Source organism: Mustela lutreola, chromosome 6 (assembly GCF_030435805.1).
Source record: "Mustela lutreola isolate mMusLut2 chromosome 6, mMusLut2.pri, whole genome shotgun sequence".
In the NCBI taxonomy this organism is placed as follows: Eukaryota; Metazoa; Chordata; class Mammalia; order Carnivora; family Mustelidae; genus Mustela; species Mustela lutreola.
In genome coordinates, this window is record NC_081295.1 from 57127571 (window position 1) to 57150984 (window position 23414).

A 23414-nucleotide genomic window follows, 5' to 3' on the forward strand; every position below is an offset into this window, starting at 1 on the left:
CTCAGTCAGTTTTTAGACATATCTCCTTCTTATTTCAGTTTTTTCAAAGGAAAAGTGCAAAAGAAAAGTTTTTGATTGTTCTTACCTTCCGTAAGAACAATCAAAAACTTTTCTTTTGCACTTTTCCTTTGCTACTAATGAACAGATATTGACAACTTTCTTCTAATAAATCCCTCTTTATATCCCAGGATTAAAAAAAATGACTCTCCCAACCTTTATCTCCCATATTAAAATATAATTTCCTTTATAGTTTTATTCATTGTATGTGGTGGGGGGTGTTTTGTTTTGTTTTCTTTAAATAAGCTGCACGGGGGCTTGAATTCATGACCCCTAGATCAAGACCTGATTTGAGATCAAGAATCTGACACTTTAAATAAAGACTGAGCCGCTCAAATGCCCCTATGTGTTTTAACTTTTAAGTCTTTCTCTTCCTATAAAGCTTGGAAACTACCTTAGAAAAATTTAAAAATACTCATTTTATACTATCTGAGAATTTAAAATATGAATTTATCAGTAGTTTTTTCCTCGTAACCAAATTTCTTACTTTCATAATCTTATTTTCGTAATCGTCTGTCTACTGTTTTCTACTATTTTCATCATTGTCTGTCTGCTGGGAAGGGGTATGGGTGTAGGTGTGAATGGCATGTGAAGGGAGAGTGCTCCCTGGGTTTCCTAAAATCACTTTGACCAAAGCAGCAGATCTTTTAGTTTTTCTCTATCCCATAGATACATTACTGAAAAATGGTACATAAATAGAATTCAGGTTGATTTTTAACCAATTTCAAGTGTATGCAGAAACTTCCTGTTTAAAAGAATTTTGTACTGAATTTTGTCTTCCGTAGAGCTGTGTGTGTGTGTGTGTGTGTGTGTGTGTTATTTCCTTTTAAAATATCTACTATCCATTTTGCAAATTCGAGTTTTCACATGTCAGTGGATTTTCTAAAAATAGGACACAATAATTTAAGTGTGTCCTATTTTTATTAAACCCATTGACATGTTTAATATAACTTTATCATCTTTCTAAGAGAGAGAATAAAAAGTTTTGTTGTTTTGCTTTTTAGGTAGAACAAAATCGCATAAAACTACTAAACGATAAAGCTGTTGCTACTTCACAGCTTCAGAAAAAGCTTGGGCAGCTTCTTTACCTAACAAACTTGGAGAAGGTATTGTGTTTAAAGATGCTACTTTTTCCCATGCTGTATATCAAATAAACCTTTGTGACTCCTTCCATTTAATCTGTTAATCACATAATGATACAGGGTTTTCTTTAATTTTTTGTTTGTGTTAATTATACCAGTCAGAACACTAGTCATATCTATAGTAACTGCACCGATCACAACAGGTGACCTATAGAATATTTAAGTTACACAGATTATGTAAAAGGTATGCACTCTAGAGTATAAAACAGTATAAACAGACTTTCATTCAAAGCCTTGAATAGTGGAAGTATAACCACCTTTGGGCAAAAAATGCATAATCTATATATACTTATACGTGCATTCATTAATACATAATGAATTTTTTAAAATTCGTTATTTGGAACTATAAAATGTTTGGAAGCTACTAAATCACAAAATGTAATGATAAATTATTGTAATTCAAACCACATTTTCTGAGTTGTGATCAATGTAGTTCCATCTTATTGCAAGGATAAATGGCTGTTGGCAGTACCTTACCAGAAAGAGATATAATAGATTTTTGGATAGAACAAATGAAGGAAAGCAGTAGACTAGAGTTGGTCCTGAAAATGGATACAAAATACATATAAATGAATCAGTAAATCCCCGTGATGATAAAATGAGAAGTTGGACATTCATTATAAGTAAAATACCATGGTAGTTGAGAAGATGGTCTTGGGACCTAGGCAGTTCAGGTTTGGATCTTGACATCACTCTTTCCTACATATGGGACTTTATTCAAGTTATTTACCTCTCTTTGCCTCATCTGTAAAATAAGAATAACAACATTACCTTGTAGGGCTCTCTTGAGGACTGTATGAATTATATATGAAGTGCTAGAGCTGTTCCTGACTTACTATGCACTTTCTAGGTCTTTGCTATTAGTATCCTATTGTTACTGATATTACTGTGATGACTACTAGTATTATCCTGGCAGGAAAAAAAGATGTGGAGGAACTTTTTTTTTTTTAGGACTTATTTATTTGAGAGAGAGAGAGCGAACAATCTTATGGGGAGGGGGAGGCAGAGGGAGAAGGAAAGAGAGAATCTCAAGCAGACTCCACGCTAAGTACAGAGCCCCGCCACCTCATAGCCCAATATCATAACCTGAGCTGAAATCAACAGTATGACACTTAGCTGACTGAGCCACCCTAGTGCCCCTAGATGGAGAAAACTTTTAAAATTCAGTCTCACAAAATTCTAGCATTAGAGAAGTAACGTTTGGAAAAAACTTTTTGATATTCCTTAATGTGAGTTTTTTAAATGTTAGATTTCTGTACTTTAAATGTACTTTAAATGTGAAAGTCAAAACTAAGAGATAGTTAATTGTTAGTTATAGGATACAAATTGATATCCTGTATTTGTTGAATCATTTTTTTAAAAATTAAAATTCTAAGGATATATAATCTGCCTAGAAGATCAAATTCAGCTAATAATAAAAGAAAAAATATTATGAAGAATAATCATATTAAGCTGATAACATTTCCTGCCAACAAATAGGCAGAGATTTTTAAAATAACACTCCACAGAGGTGAAAGGGCAGTGAATGGATATTTCATGTATTACCAATAAGAATAAATTTATATAGCCCTTTCCTGAAAATACTTTAACATGTATTAACAATTTTAGAGAATTCATATCCTTTAACTCAGTAATTCTTAAAACTTTTTCCTGAGTATTCTAAGTAAATAGAAATTTGGGAAGTGAATTAGATTAAAGGATAATTACTGTAGTCTTGTTTGTAATAATAATAAACTAGAAGACTAAGTGTCCAAAAAAAGTTCAATATTTACATATAAAGTCATGGATTATTGTTAAAATGAAATTATGATACAAATATTATAAATGGTGTCTTCAGAAAATAAATAAGAGAATGCTCATGTTAGAAAGTTGAGAGAAAGAAATAAATAAAATTTAAAAAATAAAATTATAAATGGAGTATAATCCCAATTTTATATCACTGTTTAGTTGAATAAAAAATAAGCGAAACAAATTTTTACATTTTCTGGCAGTCAGCGAATACTTATTGAGCACCTGAGATGTTTATGCATTATAGTGGGAGCTTGAGATAGACAGACTTGGTCCTTGGCCTCAAGGAATTTAATTGATCACTTAAAATAATAAAATGGTGGGGCACCTGGGTGGCTCAGAGGGTTAAAGCCTCTGCCTTTGGCTCAGGTCATGATCCCAGAGTCCTGGGATCAAGTCCCGTATCGGGCTCTCCGCTCGGCAGGGAGCCTGCTTCCTCCTCTCTTTCTCTCTCTCTGCCTGCCTCTCTGCTTGCTTGTGATCTCTGTCAAATAAATAAAATCTTAAAAAAAAAAAGTAATAGAATGACATACATTCAAGAATTCTGAAGAAATTTAAAGATGAACATGTTATATTATTGATCAGCAATTTTCAGTGTTGGGTTACAAAAAATTGGTCAATTTCCAGTAAGATTTCAAAGCATAAGGAAGATCTCCCAGTAAACATACATTGAATCACTGTTATACCTGAAATTAATATGTTATGTGTCGATTATATCTCAGTTTAAAAAAATAAGTTCTTCAGAAGAAATTTTCTGAATACTAAGCAACCACATGAGATCTTTCTTTGTCTGGGTACTCCTACTTCTGTATGGGAATAGCAGTGATGTCTTACCATTAGCTTATTAACATCTATTTTTAAAGACAGTGGAGTCTTATGGAAGCAAAAAGGTTGAGGTGAAATGACATTCCAGGGAAGGAGGAGCTCTTTCTAGGTGAGCTGAGATTGCTGGCCATTGTCTTGCCTGAAAACATTTGCAGAATCTGGATACAGGCTGAGATTAAGGTCAGTATTGCAGAGGGACTCAAACAGGAGAAAGAAAACTTGGAACTTTGGATGGCCAGGTGAGCTAGTATTACATTTTGGAACTTCGAGGAGCTTCAGATGCATGACAAACTCTCCTCATTTGCTAAGTGATAGAGTTTCATGACAGCTGGGCCTGAACTAGAAATATAGAGTGAAATCTTGGTTTCAGCAGTACTTCAGAGACCGTTCCTCCCCAAGGGAGCAAGTGACCAACAACAAACATATAACAGGTCTTATTACCCTTGAGACATTTGAAAACATGGTGGCTTGATTTTAAACTTAAAACCCATTCCTGGAACCAGCTCAGTTTTTTACTAGATTGAGGTAATCAGCAACTCACCTCTCAACCTAACTGCCTACCGGGTAGGAATAATCCTCCATGAAAGAAAATAGCATCTAATGTTGTCTGTGCATTTTTTCATATAAACAAACTAAAAAGTGTAGCATACAGAAAGAAATTATAAGAAATGTGCAAGGCAGGAAAATGTGACCAGTAATTAAAAGGGGAAAAATGAACAATTGAAGCAGATCTATAATCCAGATTGTGAATATAGCAGGAAAGGACTTTAAAGCAATTGTGATTTATACATCAAAGAGAGGAAAGGCTGGCCAACATAGATAGAATGAATTGGAATGTATACCGTAGAATCAGATGGACATTTTGGAAAGGCAAAATCTAGTATCTAAATTTAAAAACTGGTTGGATAGTGACTAGACACAGAAAATGACAGAAGTAGTGAATTCAAGTATGGTTCAATAACAAATACCCAGTTTGAAGAAGCATATCAATAAAAATAAAGAACAGGATATAGTGAGAGAGATGTGGGACACAGCCATATGATTGAAATATATGTAATTGAAGTTCCAGGAGAAAAAGAGTTATATAGTACCAGAGCAACTTGAAGAGATAAGGGCTGAGAGTTTTCCAAAACTGAAGATAGATAATGTCTTATAGGTTCAAGAAGCTCAGGGAACCCCTAACAGAATAAAAATAAAACTTTTCAGAACACCTATGAATATTATAACTTGCGAGAATCCAAAAGTCTTGGGAAAAAAAAAATATATATATACATATTTTTTAAGATTTTATTTATTTATTTGACAGATAGAGACCACAAGTAGGCAGAGAGGCAGAGAGAGAGGGGGAAGCAGATTTCCTGCTGAGCAGAGAGCCTGATGCGGGGCTCGATCTCAGGACCCTGAGATCATGACCTGAGCGGAAGGCAGCAGCTTAATCCACTGAGCCACCCAGGCACCCTGAAAATAAATTTTAAGCAACTAGAATTGGGACAAAATTTGGTGACTACATACCTTCTCCTTATTGACTACACAGAGGAACTGTTTGCTTTAACACTTTAAAGATGGCATTGCACTGTTACCAGGTTTCAGTAGCTTTATGCTGTGTAACCAGGTAACAGTGGAACAACATCTTTAAAATGCTGTATTTAAAAGTGAAATTAAGATGTTTTTATGTTATGGAACTTCAAAGAATTCCTTCCCAGTAGACTCACACTATAACAAATATTAAAGGAGCTTCTTTGGACCAAAGGGACGTTATCCCAGGTTGAAGAATAGAACTACAGGGAAGAATGCAGGACAAGAGAAAGCTTAAGTATGTAGGTAAATAAAAAGATCACTGACTGGGGCGCCTGGGTGGCTCGGAGGGTTAAAGCCTCTGTCTTCGGCTCAGGTCATGATCCCAGGGTCCTGGGATTGAGTCCCGCATCGGGCTCTCTCCTTGGTGGGGAGCCTGCTTCCTCCTCTCTCTTCTCTGCCTGCCTCTCTGCCTACTTGTGATCTCTCTCTGTCGAATAAATAAATAAAATTTTTTAAAAAAATAGGTCCCTGTGTAAAGCAGAAGTGCTGATGTTTGTGTAGGATATACAACATACCCAGAACTGAAATACATAACAATAACTTAGGAAGAAGGTAAGCACAGGCTAACTATTACAAGATTCTTCCATTCTGTCCAGACAAATGGATAGAAGAAATCGGTAAGGTTATCTAACATTTGAACACTAAACAGCCATGACCAAATTGACATAGAGGCTACAAAATACACTCTTCTTAGGGGTACGTGGAACATTTACCCAAATAGACCTTGTGCTAGTTAAAAGAGCAACTCTTAAAACTTGTAAAAGATGAAAATTGTACAAGATTATGTTTCCTGACAAAAGGAAATAAGTTAGAAATCAATATGAATCCCCAAATGTTCAGAAATTAACAACACACTCTTGAATAACCCATGAGTTAAAGAAATCACACCAGAAATTAGAAAATGCTTTGAACTGAACAAAAATAAAAATCCTGTGATAATGTGTAGCTAAGGTGTGCTTAGAGGAAATTTAAAACTTTAAATCAGGGATCTGAAAATACTATGCATGGGACAAATCCAGCTCACTGCCTATTTTGTAATTATAGTAAAGTTTTGTTGGAAACTAGCCACACTCATTCCTTAAAATATTGTTTATGGCTGCTTTTGTGCTACATTAGCAGAGTTGAGTAGTTCCAACTGAAATCATATGGCCACAAAGCCAACCTGGCCCTTTATGGAAAAATAGTAATCCTCACTTTAAGTAAATTTTAAAAGAAGAGGTGATGTAGATTATGAAAAATTGTTTACAAAATGCTACATAATGCCCCTTGTTGTATGTGCCCATGGATGGTTTCCCACACTGACTCTGGGTTTGGTCACATGATCTGCTTTTGGCCTGTGACAGAAGCACACAGATTTGAAGAGTACATGCACATTGATGTTTGCCAATCTTGTTGCTCTTTGGAACTTTGAGTCATTGTGAAGCAGCCCAGATTACCTGTCTTCAGGAGCAGAAATCTCCACTTAACCCTTTCCCTGGACCAGCTTGTCTGCTGACTGCTAGACATCAACATGAGGCCATAATAGACCATCCAGCCCCACACAACTCAGCCCACCCCCAGATTACTCAGTTGACCTGTAGAATCATGAGAAACTCCTGTTTGTTTTAGCCACTAAGACTTTAGGTGGTTTGTTATGTTATCTGATACAAATCAATAATAGAAGAAAATAATTCAACTTTAAAAAAAAAAAATCCTTGTATTTTCGTTAATGGAATTATTTTGAACCATAGAGTTGCTGAATCCATGCACAATTTACCCCCCCCACCACTAAACAAAAGTCAAGAGATAATGAAAAAGAGTTGTTTAAAGTGTTTAACTATTTGGTTAATGAAACCAAAGACTTTTAAAACTTCAGTGATCTTTGAGTCTAATTTACTTTCCTTCAGGTCTTCCTCAGTATTAAAAACTGTCCATTTGGTAACTTTCTTGAAGCTCAAAAATTTTTGAGATAGTTTTAGAGATTTTGAAGAGAACTATTATACTTTAATATAATTTTCAGGCAAAATGAGTCTCAAAGATATTTCTGCTTTCTAGTTATTTGTTTTGCCTTAATGAGATAACAAAAGAATATGGAGAAGAAACTAGCATTAAGGAGATTTGTAAATAAATGCTGCCCTTTCCCAAGTTTGTGATCGCTTGTCCAGTGAAATGTACAGAATAAATATTGACTGTATATTTTTTAAGGAGCATTTATTTCAGAATTCCAAATTACATTTTTTAAAATAATACATTATTTCTTTGTAATAAAAGCTAGCTTGAATGTAAAATTTTGAGAATTTACCTGTTATATCACAATTTGCTCTTCACTTTGCCTTTTACAGTAGTCACAAATATTAGTAATATAGTAATAAACCCTAAGGAAAGTTATTTGCATTTTTTATTTGTTCTGTGAATGTTACTTGTTAATCCTGGGAATATTAGCATTAAGTAGTAATACATTAGTAAGTCATCTTAATTATCAAGTTTATTTAAATAGCAGTTGCCAGCATTTACTTTTATAAATGAGTTGTAAAATGCATATCAGGTTTTAAAATGCAACTAATCTCTTTTTTTAATTATTTTTTTGAACAGTCTCAAGATAAAACATCAGGAGGCATTAATCCAGAACCTTGTCCAATCTGTGCTCGGCAGCTGGGAAAACAGGTAAAATAATAAATAACATATACAAAATATGTTCTTCTTACAAAATAATGGTGACTGGACTGTTAAGCTAACAGAGTGAGTAGAACTAAAGATTGAAAGTATATTCTGGTTGAACTAAACAGTTAATTTTGAAGTACAACTTACCTTTCAAAGGTGTAATATATATATATATATATATATATATAAAATAGCTCTCTTTTTCTCTCATGACAATTTTATATCCAAGGAAAAAATGACCTCCACCTTAAAAATAGGACCAAAGGTTAAGTGAGAAGATTAGTGCCACATGTTTAAACAGTGATCCTTCTTAAGTGATAGGTGAAAAGGTATTTCTAGAATAACCCCACATTTTTCACTGAAAATGCATAGTTTTGCATATTTTTTCCAGTCACAAGATCAAGTCTAAGTAATATGACTTTGTCAGTTTAATATGTTTATTTGGTAGTTGTACAGAAATACAATAGATCATACATTTACTTAAGAAGTTATTACAAAGGCTCCTATTTGGGATTATTAATATTTAAAAACTAGACCTTAAAGTGTAAATAATATCTATCCTAGTGAAATTTAGATGTGATTGTTCACAAGGCCATTATAATAGAATAAATCTTTCTAAGATTGGTGTACAAATTTCTATAAACTTAATTACACCATATTAGTTCTCCTCAAAGAGATTCTTTATCCTACCAACTGTGATTTTTGAAACTACAAATATCTACTTTGTAGAATCTACTTTGTATCATAAATCATATATGATATCAGAGTATTAATTGCTCCTTAATCGAAGTGAGTAAAAGTGTTCTTGGCTGCCTTTTTCTATGGAACCAAGAGTAAAAAGTTAAATATATGAGCTCCACATTCTGACCAGCAATAATCAGACAAAAAGTATCTTTTGGTCTCCACAATTTATGAAAAAGTGGGATTTTAAATGATATTTTATTGATAATAAATCTTAAATGCACCAATATTACTTTGGAGATCAAGCAGAATAGTAATGTACAGATGCTGCTGATTTCTGAGAAAAATCACTAGTAAAAATATGATAAAATTCATGAATGGGAAGGATCAAAAGGTAAGTAGTGCCTTTTTTACTTTTAGTTTCAATGAGATTCATACAACTGGGTGAATCAGAATTTTTAATATATGTCTTAAACATTTCTAGTTTTTAAAGCTCTTTCATATGCATAATTTCATTTAATTTTAGTATAACCCATATTTCCTTCATTTAGGAGAACATACTGGAATACAATAAAAGTAACAATACTTTTCTTTTTGAATTCTGTTCCTCACGGCAATCTGTAGGAACTCTAGATCGTTTTATCTTCCCAGTTCTCCTCTTCCCCTCCTAACTTAGAGGATCAATCAGAGATAACTCATAAACTGGCTAATACCCCCTGGAGGCATTGCCATTTGTCTGGTCTTCTGTTTGGGCTGCTTCAGTCAACCTCCAGTCACTCTCAAGGCTCTGGAGCCAAGTGTGTGATTTCTTCTGAATTGCAGGTGTAGATGGACTTTCGGCTTGTCCACTCTGAGCTCACATGAGCCACAAAAGTTCTCTCAAGTAGAGGAAGTGCCCCTCATCCCTGCTGGCACTGAAGGTACACAGGGTACAGAATACTGCTGTGTTTACAAAAATTCTAGTGAGGGGCATGTGGGTGGCTCTGTTGGTTAAGCAACAGACTCTTGGTTTCAGCTCAGGTTAGGATCTCAGAGTCATGGGATCCAGCTTAGCCCGGAGTCTGCTTGGGACTCTCTCCCTCTCCTCCTGCTGCTCCCCCTTCTCTAAAATAGATAAATATTTAAAAAAAGAAAATTGCTAGTTAAACAGCTCTTTAATTTTAATGCAGCCTCAGCTCCCGATAATAGACAAGAGAGAACAGATGCACAGCTAGACAACAGCATGAACAGCTTCAGCTAGTAAAACCCCAAAAGCCCCTCCCCCTTCTCAGAAATTATTTTCAAACCAAGTTTATATATCTCATTTTTCTTCTCCCTTAGTGTGAGTTCTTTTCTAAGTGACTTTTTAGTCAATCCTGCAAAAGCACCCCAGATGGGCCCAACCATGCTTCTTTCTGTGCATATGCATACATTTCTGACTCCTAGAAAAACACAGCTTAGTGCTTAGAACCTAGTCATTCGTAATACCACTCAATTTTTGTTGTTGTTGTTTACCAGGTGAAAAAGTTAAATAATTTGCATAAGATGCCATAGCTTTTAGAACTGATCCCTCACCTAAAACTGGTGCTCTTCTGCACCCCTCATTGCCAATATCAGGGAGTCTCCGTGGTATCCTCCAAGAGTCAGAGCTATTGTACGTTTCTTGAAGTGTAGGACAAAGGGGTTTTCAAAAATGTCTTTTTATGTATTTGGTTTTTTTTTTTAATATATCTAGAACCACTTTTAAATAAACCTGAGATACTAGCCCATCTCATTTTCTATATAATAAATACTGTAACATGTAAAGATAGAAGTCCATTTAATGGGTTATATAGAATATATTGAAGATGATATCTCCAAATTAATGTTCTCAGTCCCTCTACTGTATCTGCTGTTACAGTGCTAAAGCAGTAGTTTGCGTTTTTCCTAAATACCAAAATGAGAACACCAACTTCTTACAAAATAATGGTGACTGACTGTTAAGCTAACAGAGTGAGTAGAACTAAAGATTGAAAGTATATTCTGGTTGAACTAAAAAACAGTTAATTTTGAAGTACAACTTAGCTTTTATGACTTATAGAGTGTTAACATCATAAAATATTCAGGAAGTGAAATTATACTCCCTTATCCTCTTTTTAATATATTTATTGATTTTAAGATTTTTTAAATTTATTTATTTATTTGACAGAGAGAGACAGAGATCACAATAGGCAGAGAGGCAGGCAGAGAGAGAGAGAGGGGAAGCAGGCTCCCTGCTGAGCAGAGAGCCCGATGGAACACTCGATCCCAGGACCCTGAGATCATGACCTGAGCAGAAGGCAGAGGCTTAACCCACTGAGCCACCCAGGTGCCCCTAGAAGGCATCTTTGATAGCGCCTCACTGAGGTATGTTCTGTGTGTTTTCTTTTTCAGTGGGCAGTACTGACCTGTGGACACTGTTTCTGTAACGAGTGCATTTCAATTATTATTGAGCAGTACAGCGTGGGGTCTCATAGAAGCTCCATTAAGTGTGCCATCTGCCGCCAGACCACATCTCACAAAGAAATCTCATATGTCTTCACCTCCGAGAAAGCCAACCAGGAAGAAGATATCCCTGTGAAGGTAAAGTAGGTTAAGAACATGTGGAAGCATAGTCAGAGCAATGTAGTAGCAATCAGTATCTGATAGTGAGACCATCAAAATCAGAACAAGGCCGGCCCAGTGAATATGTAGAAACCACTCTCTCTGTCTGTGCGAACACTGCCTGAAAGCCTCAGCTTTACCATCTACGCTTTCTATGTGGGAGGAAGGCAAAAAGGCTTTTTCAAACATGGTTGGCCATCGTCAGGTCCACTGTGGCAGAAAAGTTAACATCTTAGAATTTCAGTTCTCCATCATCTTTGTTGGTATTTCTACTACAAATAGAGCTCTGGTTAAATTAGCAATTTACTTAGAGAAAGTTTCTTCCTCATTCTCTCATTCGCCCTAGATAGCAGGGAAAAGGGATAGGCCCAACCTAATTGGAGGGAAAAACAATGCTTCTGAAGTTAATGGAGACTGTCACAGAAGGAGGTATATATTTTCAGATGACACAGATTGGTATTTCAGAGCCAAAACTTGGCTTTATTTTCCTAATTTTTTCCCTGTGCTTCCTTCTGAATTCTAAGAAAATGACTAGAATTTGAAATCCAAATAGGATAATTGGACTTTCTTTCTAAGGGGCATTTATCTAATGAAAAACCTTTACTAGAATTTTTTGTTCTTTGCCTTCCTTAAACTTGCTTCTTTTTATCATCCTAATCAGACTTAGACAAAGGACAAATCAATATATGTAGTAGGGAATATAGGCCTGAAGGAGTAATTGATAGTTAAAAATCCTTATTTTTAAGGATTGTATTTTTTGAGGAAAATTAACAAGCTGAAACTATCAGGAGTTAGGGCTCCCCCTCCTGACAAAAGTGTGATTGATTTAAAGTTCGTTTAAGTACTGTTTATCCTTACTGTTATTTGAGTAAAACCTGGAAATACCAATAACATTGCTCTCTAGTGTGTTGATAAACAAAATCCCAAAGTTGGAACGGACATTCATTCATTCCATACCGGTTTATTGGACACATAGTGTGTGGCAGGCAGTATGCTGGGCCTCACAGATACAACAAACACTCCTTAATAAAACAGACATGATTGCTGTCCTCGTTGATTTTACAGTTTGGCAATGGAAGGACAGAATTTAAGTTGGGGCAGTCAGGAACAGACATTATGCAAATAATTAGTGCATTACAATTGTGATAAGCCCTCCAAAAGAAAATCAAACTTGGCTTCTCTGAGGGAATGACAGTTAAGTAGGTGCCTAAAGGATGAATGAATTCACCAGGCCAAGGGAAGAGAGACGTGACCTTGTGGGAGGAGGCTGCCAGATAGAAACAAACAAGAAAACAATACATAGAAATGTCTGAGATGAGGAAGATCTTAATGGAACTCAGTGGCTGCAGTGTAGAAGGCACAAAGGACAAGTGAATGAAATGAATCTGGAATCCAAAGAGGGACCAGATGCTGAAGGGCCTTCTGAAGATTTGAAAATTTTCTTTTCCTGTAAACTGAAAGGTGTTACGTGTTATATGTAGAGAAGTATCATGATCAGATTTGAATCTTTAAAAGATCCCTTTTGTGCAGTGTAGAAATTCGATTAGCAGGAATAGGAAAACAAACAGAAAAACTTTGGAGAGGACAGATCAGAAGGCCACAGCAGTAGTGATGGTGATTTTGATTAGATCAGTAGTGGTAGTGGAGGTAGAAGGAACCGGTTATAGTCATGAGGTATTCGAAGGTTGATTAGTAAGATAGAATGCCGGAGGGATTGATTGCAATTTTGTAAAAGACCCCCTGGTTTCTGAAGTGAAAAATCAGATGGATAATAGTACAGTTACTGATAGGAGGTATTTGGAGGAGGAGTACATTTAAACATGCTGGATTTGGAATGTCTAGGACATCCATGTAGCAAAGTGTTGCTCTGTGGAGCAAGAGGTAGAAAATTTGCAGTCACTGGCATAATGATGTGTGAAGCCATGAGAGTAAATGAGATTACCTAGGGTGAAACACAGCAGTTAGCTTCAGACCATGTCCCCTAGGACTCCAGAGCTAAGTTGAATAAAGGGGGAAAAGCTGAAAAGGAGACCAGGAAGGAGCAACTGGAGGCATCAGCAATCAAGGAGAGGCCAAAGAACTACTTCCTAAGGAGGCAGTTACCAGACATATCCAGTGATGCTGAGGTGGCTCAGTGACCCTGTGGACCAGTCTGGCTGATGGAGGTCATTGATGAACCTCAAAAGAGCCTTTCAATGGAAATTTAGAGGCAAAAGGCAGATTAGATTGGAAGGGAATAAAGAGTGAACAAGAAGTGAATAAGTAGAGAAAATATCCAACCATTTTATAAATTTAGCTGTGAAGTAGAAAAGAGAATTATAACCAGTAAGAGGTAGAAAGTGCACAGGGAGGGCTTATGGGGATTTTTTGGCTTTTGGTTTTGGGGGTGGGGGTGTTTGTTTTAGGGTTTTTTTATGGTAAAGATTCTTGAGTATGTTTAATCTCTGGCAAAGAAGGATAGTTTGAAGATAAAGGAAAGAGAAGGAATAATCTGCAATGTAATAAGTTTCTTCAAAAGACAAGAGTGTTGACATGTAGAGAGAAAGTAGAAATCTCATTCACATACCAGGGAGAGGTTGGGCTACTGAGCAGAAAAGCTTTAAGGGTAAATGTCCTTGTCAGAGGATGGGCTCTCCTAGTCATGTCAGAAAGAACAGCTACTCCAGATCCAACTGCAGAAGCAGGTGACCCAAGTAAGGTGGAGGAGACAAGGTGACAGAAGCTGAAATGGTAAGACTTGAACGTTGGAGGGGTTGTCCAAGGGGACAGACAGTGTCCTATGTAGAGTTGAGATAGAGTTAGGCACCAAAATCCCTCCATGAATGAAAGGTAGTGTTCAGTAAATGAGAGCAAAGAGTAGAATTAGGGGATAACTGGATTTCATGAGGCCCAAAAGAATGGAAATTTTTACAAAAATGAGAAATAATGATCTGAAACCTGCATCAGAGACTAGAGGACACCAGTAGTCATAGTTCAAGAAAGCACTGTGCTCAAAGGACAGCCGGGTTCTAATTATAGCAAGGAAGTAGAGCACAGTATTTCTACAAAAGGTTAAAAGTGGGACAGAGTGTGTTGACCATAAAGCACTAGTAATGGGGAACTCCCGGAGTTGGGAGTGGAATGAAAAGAGTGGGAGGGTGGAGAATGGGAGGGAACTGTAGAGCAGTCTGGGAATAACACAGCTGGCAAGGTTAAGTGATGAGAAGATCATGATTTCAAGGGGTCGTGTAGTTCTGCTCCCTCTCTGGGAATCCCCTGGATAAATGTGTATTTTTAAATCAAATGCCAAAAAGTTGCTGAGTGAAGAGGAAGGTGGTCTGTGGTGCAATCTGCTGACCAGCCCTGATGAGGCATTTGATAGTCAGGCTTGATCCTCCTCCCCGCCCAAAGAACTGCTTTCCTCCCAGCTTTCCTCTCCCTTTCTTCCCAATCCTGCACTTTTCCTCTCCTTCCCTTAAAAATAGTTTTTCTTAGCCCTTCTTTTTCTTCTTCTGTCTCTTCCTTTGGCCTCAGCCATCCCAAGGGCCACCGACGGCACTCGTGGCTAAGAAGGGCTGCTGACCCTTAGGTAAAAGCATTCATCACACTGTAAGGAACGAGTGTGAGAACTGCTGTGTCAGGCTTCACGCCGTGAGGTTTAGGAAGTGATTTCTCTAGCTACCAGTAAACAGCACAGCCTCTGTGAGACTGAGTCATGGAGCCCATCAAACCCAAACACCTGTTCGTTTTATGGCACCTTTCCTAGACACACAGGAGAGAGGTCAGGACAGTTACATTCACTGACCTGTTGGGACAGGAATATCAGTGTACAAATACTGTTTATTATTCTCTTCCTGTCTTTCCTGTGTACTAATAAACACATAAATTAAAGCATCTTATAAAAAGTTATGGTTACAGAATTTACTGAAGTTAATTTTTTTGTCCTCATAGGTGCATGTACACTTGTATTTCCTTTTTATTAAACATGACTGATTATTATACCCACTATGCTTGTAAGTTTTATCTGTCTTCCACATTCTCACATTACTTCTTGCCACAGTTACTTTGCTTCTCTCACTGCCTTTACTGTCACCATTTGTTCCTGCCACTTCTGCCTTCTGCTGCCTGTCCCCTTTTTTTTTTTAAAGATTTTATTTATTTATTTGACAGACAGAGATCACAAGTAGGCAGAGAGAGAGGAGGAAGCAGGCTCCCCGCTGAGCAGAGAGCCCGATGTGGGGCTCGATCCCAGGACCCTGGGATCATGACCTGAGCCGAAGGCAGAGGCTTTAACCCACTGAGCCACCCAGGCGCCCCATGCCTGTCCCCTTTTCTAACTTCTGTCACATTTCTGCCCTACTGTCTGCCACCTCCTCTTTGAAGCATCTGCCTATTGTTCTCTCAGACACTCTCTGCTTCTATAACTACCCTGCTGAACAGTCATATTATCTGTTGTGAAGTTGAAGGAGTAATCATATATAAAATAAAGATAATTCTATATAAATAAGTAAGGCACTGTTTTAAAATTTTATAAATATTAGTTCAAACTATTGTTAGCCCTAGGAATTTTTCTTTTATGTTGAATTTCAAATCTCTGGCCTTTATTATAATGCCAAGAAGTAATTTTTTTACTTTGTTGAATTTTTGTATCATCCGAAATGTTTATTTCACTCTAAGTAGTAATGTCAAGACTCTCAGAGCAGACAGTGTATCATACATAATCATATAGCTGGTCTTGGAAAAAAGATATTTGGAAAACATAAAGATAGTATTAAACAATATAAGACATTTTTTTCTGCTGGTATTTCACAATATAAGGAATCCTATTGATGGACAATAGATATAAACTGAATATTGTGATCACAGTGTTCCCTTCAGCAGACACATGTAAGTTAAAGATTTTATTTACTCTAATGTCTGTGTGTCGGTATTCCTAAATGACCCTTGGAACCTACTGGGCATTTCGCAAAGTAAACAAAATTCCCCTTGCAAGTTCTGACAACTGCCAGGCATTTGGGATGGTGAAGTAGGCTTCCTGGCAGAACATACACCCCACGTGGCATGTTCCTTGTGTTCTAAGTTTGGATAGGTTTCATTTTTGTCAGTGGAAAGCCTGACTGTATGATGGACACAGTTCTTAGGTCATAAGAAGTTTCTATCCAGGAGCAAATACTCTACATGGGTATAGCCGCAGCAAAACAGCAACCTTCCCACCCATCCTACACACAGGCACAACTGCTTCATCTTCTCAAACTTTGGAGTGTCAAATAACTGGCCTGCTTCCTAAAATAAAGATTTTTGTCAGGCCCCATTCTCATTTAAATTTTTAACTAATTAGATCTGACATCTTGTCCAGGTATCTGCATTTTTAATAAGTAAGTTTATTGATGATAGAGCTGTCTTACACAGCCTCTTTGTAGAGGGGGGAAAAAACAAAACTATATTTCTGCACTCACACTCCCTAAGAATTTTAGCAGTATCATGTGTCACATTGTAAATGTAGAATTCTGTTGTTTTTCTTGAATTTTTGTTCAGTTATTCAAGGATGACTTGTGAAGTCTATCTTGTACTTTCTAAATATAGTGAAACATCTGGATGGAAAAGAACTGATTCCAAAATTGAGACTGGGCCTAAAATAATTGGGTGAATATAATCCATAAGCTTTATTTATTTGAATATACTTAAGTATATCTAAATATTTTTGTATAAAATACTTGTATATGAACATTAACTGGTAATTTTAGAATGTAATTGTTTTTGTTAGAAAAATGGCATGAGTAAGTATAATTATAATCACAAAAAAACATTTTCTGTTCATTGGCCAAGTTAGCAGTTGTAATTCTGAACTGTTGGGGCTCAGAATTACAACTCAATTACAAATTCAGAGTCTGGATTTAAGTTAGCAATAGCTTACAAAAAATCAGGCACACAATAGAGACTTTAAGATGTAAATTATCTTTATGAAGTTACCATTCTGAAAAACTTACACTTTGCTGGGTATAAACTCCATTAATGTGGAAAGGACGTTGTTCGTGAAGTGGGGACTTCGGTTTATTCAATACTATATCCCCAGCATCTAGAAAAATACCTGGTAAATAACAGGTCCTCAGTAAGTACAAATGGTTGGATGGATGGAAGGATGGACGGACGGATGAACAGATAAGCAGTTGATTACTCTTTTTACATATAATATCTCTAAAAGCCTTTGGGTGCAAATAAAATTTTTGACTTTTTTCTAGTTGCTAACCTGTCTCTTTAAAATCTTTATGCAAAGTGTTTAAAGGGACAGAATGATATTTTCATGGCCTAGTGCACTTGTAAGATTTCCCACTGTATGGGTGGCATTTCCATTGAACTTCATTCAAGTAGCACGTGAATGCTTGAAGAATCCGGCCCTTGCCCCAGGCATATGCTTGAGAAGTGATCCTACTTCATGAAACCAGTCATGTAAGCTCTAAAACTGCACTAAATTGTATCTGTCACTACTGACATGGGTTTTTAGCATGGTGAACAGGTGCAGACAGAAATAAAACAATGTTAACTGATCTTACTCTGCAGAAACTACCATGGATAGCACAGGCTCATTCAAAGAGTAAGATGTCTTTCAAAAGAAGTGTCCAGAATAAAAGTAACAGAAGTCAGGTAACACCAAAACAGAAACAACTTTATACTGAACTTCGAGTTATTTGCAAGTTATAAGCCCACAATGAAAACCTAGAGAACAAAATCTGTTATCTGTCACCATGTTAAAATCCAGTTGGTCATGTTACTGGTTAGAGGACATAGTTCCCTTTTTGAGGGGGGGGGGGATTAAGTTGTTTAAATTTGTCTTCTTTAAAGTGATGTTTTTCAGTCAGATGAAATCTTCCCAAAAAATCTCTAATCTCAGCTCCTTTGTAGTATGTTTTAATGACTGCAAAACTCAATCCATGTAATAACTGGAAGACTAAAATAAAACCTGTGCTGTGTTTCAGATGGGATTGCCTTACCTCTCACAAAGCTGAAACTCCTTAGCTGTGGCAGGTGCCACTGGTTAGGCATCCATTTGACCCTAGAGCAAGAGGAGGGCCTGCGGGACCAGCAGCACCCAGCTCTCAAGCCCTGACAGATTCAGAGGGCTGGTGTGCCTGTGAGGTGACAACTTTAAGTTATAGGCCTCCCTCCCATCCCCTTGGATCTCTTGTCCATCTGTAAGAAATAAGGGAAGACAAAAAGTTTATTTATTTTTTAGTGGTAATAATTTACACAAAAGAAAAATAAATTCAGAATAAAATGGAATGCAGTTGTCCTTCATTCTACCTTATTTGCCTTGCCACTATGATCAGTTTCTGTTTTTAGTTCTAAAGATCACCTGTATGACTTTCAATAAAACACATAGGTTTTGTTTCTTAAAACACTAGGACACACCGGATCTGCTGTCTCCTCACTTCAGAATATGAGGAAATTAGTGCATCTGTTCCTCTTTCAGTTTTTTGTCTCTCTTCTACATCCTAATTTTTGTTATAGTATCATATGGTATCATTTTTATATTATGATATTTAATAGCTTTCACATTTTATTACTTAATTATCAGTATGTCTTCCATATCTACAGGGAGTCAGTAAAATAGTGAACAATATTATACACTGTAGAACCATGCAGAGTGATTGAAGTCATGTAGAAAGGAATATGATTCTAATCTTGGGGATTTAAACTTTGTTTTTGAAGAAAAACCTTCCAAGCACTCCCATCTAATGGAACTTCTGACGTTTTTCTAGAAAGCTTTCTTAATGTCTGTGTCAACTTTACCTGGTACTAAGATCCCTGTAATGCTCATTGTACTATTTTTTCACTGTGCTGTACACTTAAAGAAATTTTATCATGATGAGTGTGTGAATGACAAATTCCAGAAAATTACTTCATTTTGCTTTCACTTTTGAGTGGTAAGTAACTGACAGCCTCCTTTAATGTAAGCCATGATTTGATATGTTTCACATCCTAGTGTGTATGTATTTAACATATATGGAATATTTGTGTGTAAGTTCTCTAAATATATGTATATTGACATAAAGTAGTTGCCAAATAATATTCTCTAACATTTGGTGAAAAATAAGACTGCATTCATCATCTTCACTGTTCGACTTTCTTCTAATGTTCTTCAAAACCCAGCAGCCACTTTAGCCGTTAATTCTGCCAGTGGAGCAAAGCCATAACCATGCGAATCCGTAGATACTACAGCAAAAAAGTAAGAGAGGACTCAAGGGAAGAAGGGCAGACTGGTGACAAAGGGCTATAATACAAAGCAACAGTAACTTTCCTGTCATAGAGCACTGGTTTTATTTCTGTAAATCAAGTGCAAATAGCACTTTGCTGCTATAGTAGGGAGATTTCATATCTTCTCTTTCCTTTCCTGCCTTCCCTAAACAGAGATTCTCAGCCATAGGAAGTAAGCATGAAGGTAATAGAGCGAAGCCAACCACTGCATATCTTCTACACCATACTCAAAGGTTTTACCTATTCCCTCCTCTTTCCCCAATAAGAAGACTTTAGGGAAGGAAAAGCAGCACTTCGCTCTACAAATGACCTGATGAGATATGTAGTCCCATTTTGGATAGGTGGGGAGGAGTGTTGGTCAAAGTCTAAATACTACTTGAGAGCATTATTACTAGAATTCTTTCTGGCTACTGAATATATGACAAACAGAAGTGAGTTTTCCATCCTTTTAACACATTTAACAAATTTTAACTCAAACTTTAGATTCTTAGAATTTTATAACAGAAACCTAAGACTGTAGAGCTGCTCAATCAAGTTTAACTCTGTGATGAAAAAAAGCTAGCTGCACTTATTTGGAGTAGTTAAGAGGCTGCGTGGCATTTCTGATCTTTAGGTATGCAACTAGACAACCTGTAGGCCAGAATTCATAAGAAATATTCTTTGTTGGCCTTTGGTATTAATGGGTATCTGCTGTTTTTTTCATTGCCTCGACTTCTACCCAAAAGTCTAGAGCTTTTAACTTTGTGGTTTATTTTCCAGAAAGTGGAAAGACTGCCCGTATATATGTAGCTTGAAGACCTTGTTCGGTTTTGTTGATTAAATTATAAGCAAGAGAACAAAGATTTTCATAAAAAATATTTTGTATGATTCTTTTGCTATAAAGAAGGAGAATTCCTTTTTTTTTTTCCCCATTAACTGTTAAAAAGTACTCTTGACTGCTTACCTCATGAGTGGAACACCAGGAGAGGTACTGACTTGATCTGACTGATGACACGTCATACATCTCCCATCCTGGTTCTCCAGCTGACCTTAGAAGTAGTGCCTTAGGAAGAACAACCATGAAGATATGGTCTGGGGAAGGCAGAGGACAGATGATGTGTCTTTACTCCAAAGCTGGGTCTTCATCATTGATGTTTCAGAAACATGAAGAAAAGCCAAGCAATCATCACAAAGTAAGGGTTGGTGGATGTGTATCTGGAAAAACCAAAGAGACTCTCAAGAAAGGATGGAAATAAAGAAAGGGACAAGAATTTCAGGGCTCCTGGGTGGCTCAGTTGGTTAAGTGACTGCCTTTGGCTCAGGTTATAGTCCCAGAGTCCCAGAATCATCCCACATTGGGCTCCCTGCTCAGCAGCAGGAGTCTGCTGCTTCCTCTTGTGCTCTCACAATCTCTCTCTCAAATAAATAAATAGAATCTTGTTGTTTTTTTTTTTAAAGGAATTTCAGAAGAGGACCAATTATGCTTATAATTAAATACAACTTTATCAACATAAGTGTTAAGAAGTAGTCTGGCAGTCTTGTGGGATTTCTATTCCCATGTATCCTCCTCACAAATATTTATCATCCCAGCTTAATTTTGCATTCGTATGTTTACTCATACAGCTAAAAAAAATAAGAAATTGGACTGAGGCTTCCAGTTTATCTGTCTTGAGAATATTCATACTTCCATACGTTGTTAACACCTTGCATAGGGATAGATTCTTGTGCACAATTCCTCATCCTCATCTCTTTTGTGCCCCTTCTGTGATCTCCTCTAGCCCTGCCTGTATATAACCCATCCCTTCTCTGTGCTGTAACCTTTTTTAACAAACTGAGTACTAGTTTCTGTAGCAGTAGCCACACTGAATAGTCTTCTCAGAAACCGACAGATGGGGTGTCTGGGTGGCTCAGTGGGTTGAGCCTCTGCCTTTGGCTCAGGTCATGATCTCAGAGTCCTGGGATCAAGTCCCGCATCGGGCTCTCTGATTGGCAGGGAGCCTGCTTCCTCCCTTTCTCTGCCTGCCTCTCTGCCTTCTTGTGATCTCTGTCTGTCAAATAAATTTTAAAAATCTTTTAAAAAAAAGAAAAGAAACTGACAGATTTGAGCCAAATTTCATTTATGCATTTTAGATAGAAACATTAAAAAGAGAAGTAGAGGGACGCCTGGGTGGCTCAGTTGGTTAAGCAGCTGCCTTCGGCTCAGGTCATGATCCCAGCGTCCTGGGATCGAGTCCCACATCCGGCTCCTTACTCAGCGGGGAGCCTGCTTCTCCCTCTGCCTCTGCCTGCCATTTTGTCTGCCTGTGCTCGCTCTCTCCCCCTCTCTCTCTCTGATAAATAAATAAAATCTTTAAAAAAAAAAAAAAAAAGAAGTAGAATGTGTATAGTACTCATTAAGATGTTATAATAAACCAGCATTATAAACCATCTTTTTTGTTGTTTTCTATACTCTGTAACATGATTAGAGGGTATGTTTTGGAGAGCAAGGGAGTGTATCTTTTGATCTTTGTATATCCAGTGCCTAATATAGTTCTTGGCATTTTGTTGAATAAATAAATGATTTGAATAATCAAATATGAACTTACTTGCAATATTGGAGAGATTTGGGTGATGAGAAAAATGCAGAAGAAAGTCTGCCCTCTTGTTCACTTTGACTCTGCTATAAGACCAACTGTAGTCTTTTCAGTATTATTTTGGGACTCTTGCTTTTTTCATTTGGAAGTAAAAAGTACAAACAAAAAAGAGGGGGGAAAGTTCATAAATAAGGGCATAATGTGGTATGGGAATCTAGGTTCCACCAGGTTTGGGCGCCTGGGTAGCTCTGTTGAGTAAGCATCTGACTTAATTTAGGCTCAGGGTTATAAGATCAAGCCCCTCATTTGGGTGGAGTCTATTTAAATGAAAAATGAAGAAAGAACCATGGCAAGGCAATTGAAGAAAAAGCTGCTCATCTACCCCAAAAATCCCATTTCCCTTATGAAATACTAGTTAAATGTATAGCACAGGAAAATCTTATAGAAGAATAAAGAATACTTAATTTTAAACCCATTGTCATTCCTCAAACATTTGTGAGTTACTGTAACTAATATATATTAAGATAGCACTTTTGTTTACATTATTGCATTTAACACAATAATTTACATTATTGCATTTACCACATACAGAGGTAAGAAAATATTGACAACATAAATTTAGCATATACAGTATACAAGAGATCTTACAAATCAGTAAGAAATGAAAACTTAGGGTTTTGGGGTTTTGTTTTGTTTTTTTTTTGTTTTTTTTTTGTTTTTGATTGGCAAAAGATAGGAATACAGTTCACAGAAGAGGAATTCTAAATGGCCAGTTAATGATATTCAGATTCACTGGCAGGAAAATGTAGACTAAATGAAAATTTGGCTCCTCATTTCACCTATCAGACTGGCAAAAATTTGAATTTAAACAAGTGTGCAAAGAAACAGACATTTTTAACCACTGGTTGTTAAAGTTCCAGCATTTTTTTAAAAAATTTTTTATGTTTTTAAAGATTTTATTTATTTATTAGAGAAAGTGAGTGAGAGAGAGACAAGGAGCAGGGGAAGGCACAGAGTGAGAGAGAGAAGCAGACTCCCAGCGGAGCAGGGAACCAACATGGGGTTGGATCCCAGGACTCCAGGATCATGACCTGAGCTGAAGGCAGATGCCTAACTGACTGAGCCACCCAGGTGCCCCAGTTCCAGCATTTTTAGATGGCAATTTGATCCACCAAAATCTTCCAAAATCCAAGTATCTAGTAAGTTTTTTGAGTCTTTAACCAACAATTCCACTTGGATGTGCCTATCCAACAAAAATATCTTCACATGCATCCAAAGCTATAAGAACAAGTAGCACTGAAGTATTGTTTATAATAGC

General features: G+C 36.8%; 1 protein-coding gene across 6 annotated transcripts in view; it reads left to right on the forward strand.

Moving 5' to 3' along the window:
* Positions 1-23414, forward strand: part of SHPRH (SNF2 histone linker PHD RING helicase) — an 89483-nt gene that overhangs the window by 53053 nt on the left and 13016 nt on the right. For 5 of the 6 annotated variants that reach the window (XM_059177322.1, XM_059177326.1, XM_059177327.1 and 2 more), the window contains 3 exons: positions 1062-1163; positions 7962-8033; positions 11103-11291. In XM_059177322.1, coding sequence (XP_059033305.1) covers positions 1062-1163; positions 7962-8033; positions 11103-11291 — 363 coding nt within the window. Of the gene's footprint in view, positions 1-1061; positions 1164-7961; positions 8034-11102; positions 11292-20303; positions 22098-23414 lie in introns of those variants that run through there. The other variant, XM_059177328.1, reaches the window with a different exon arrangement.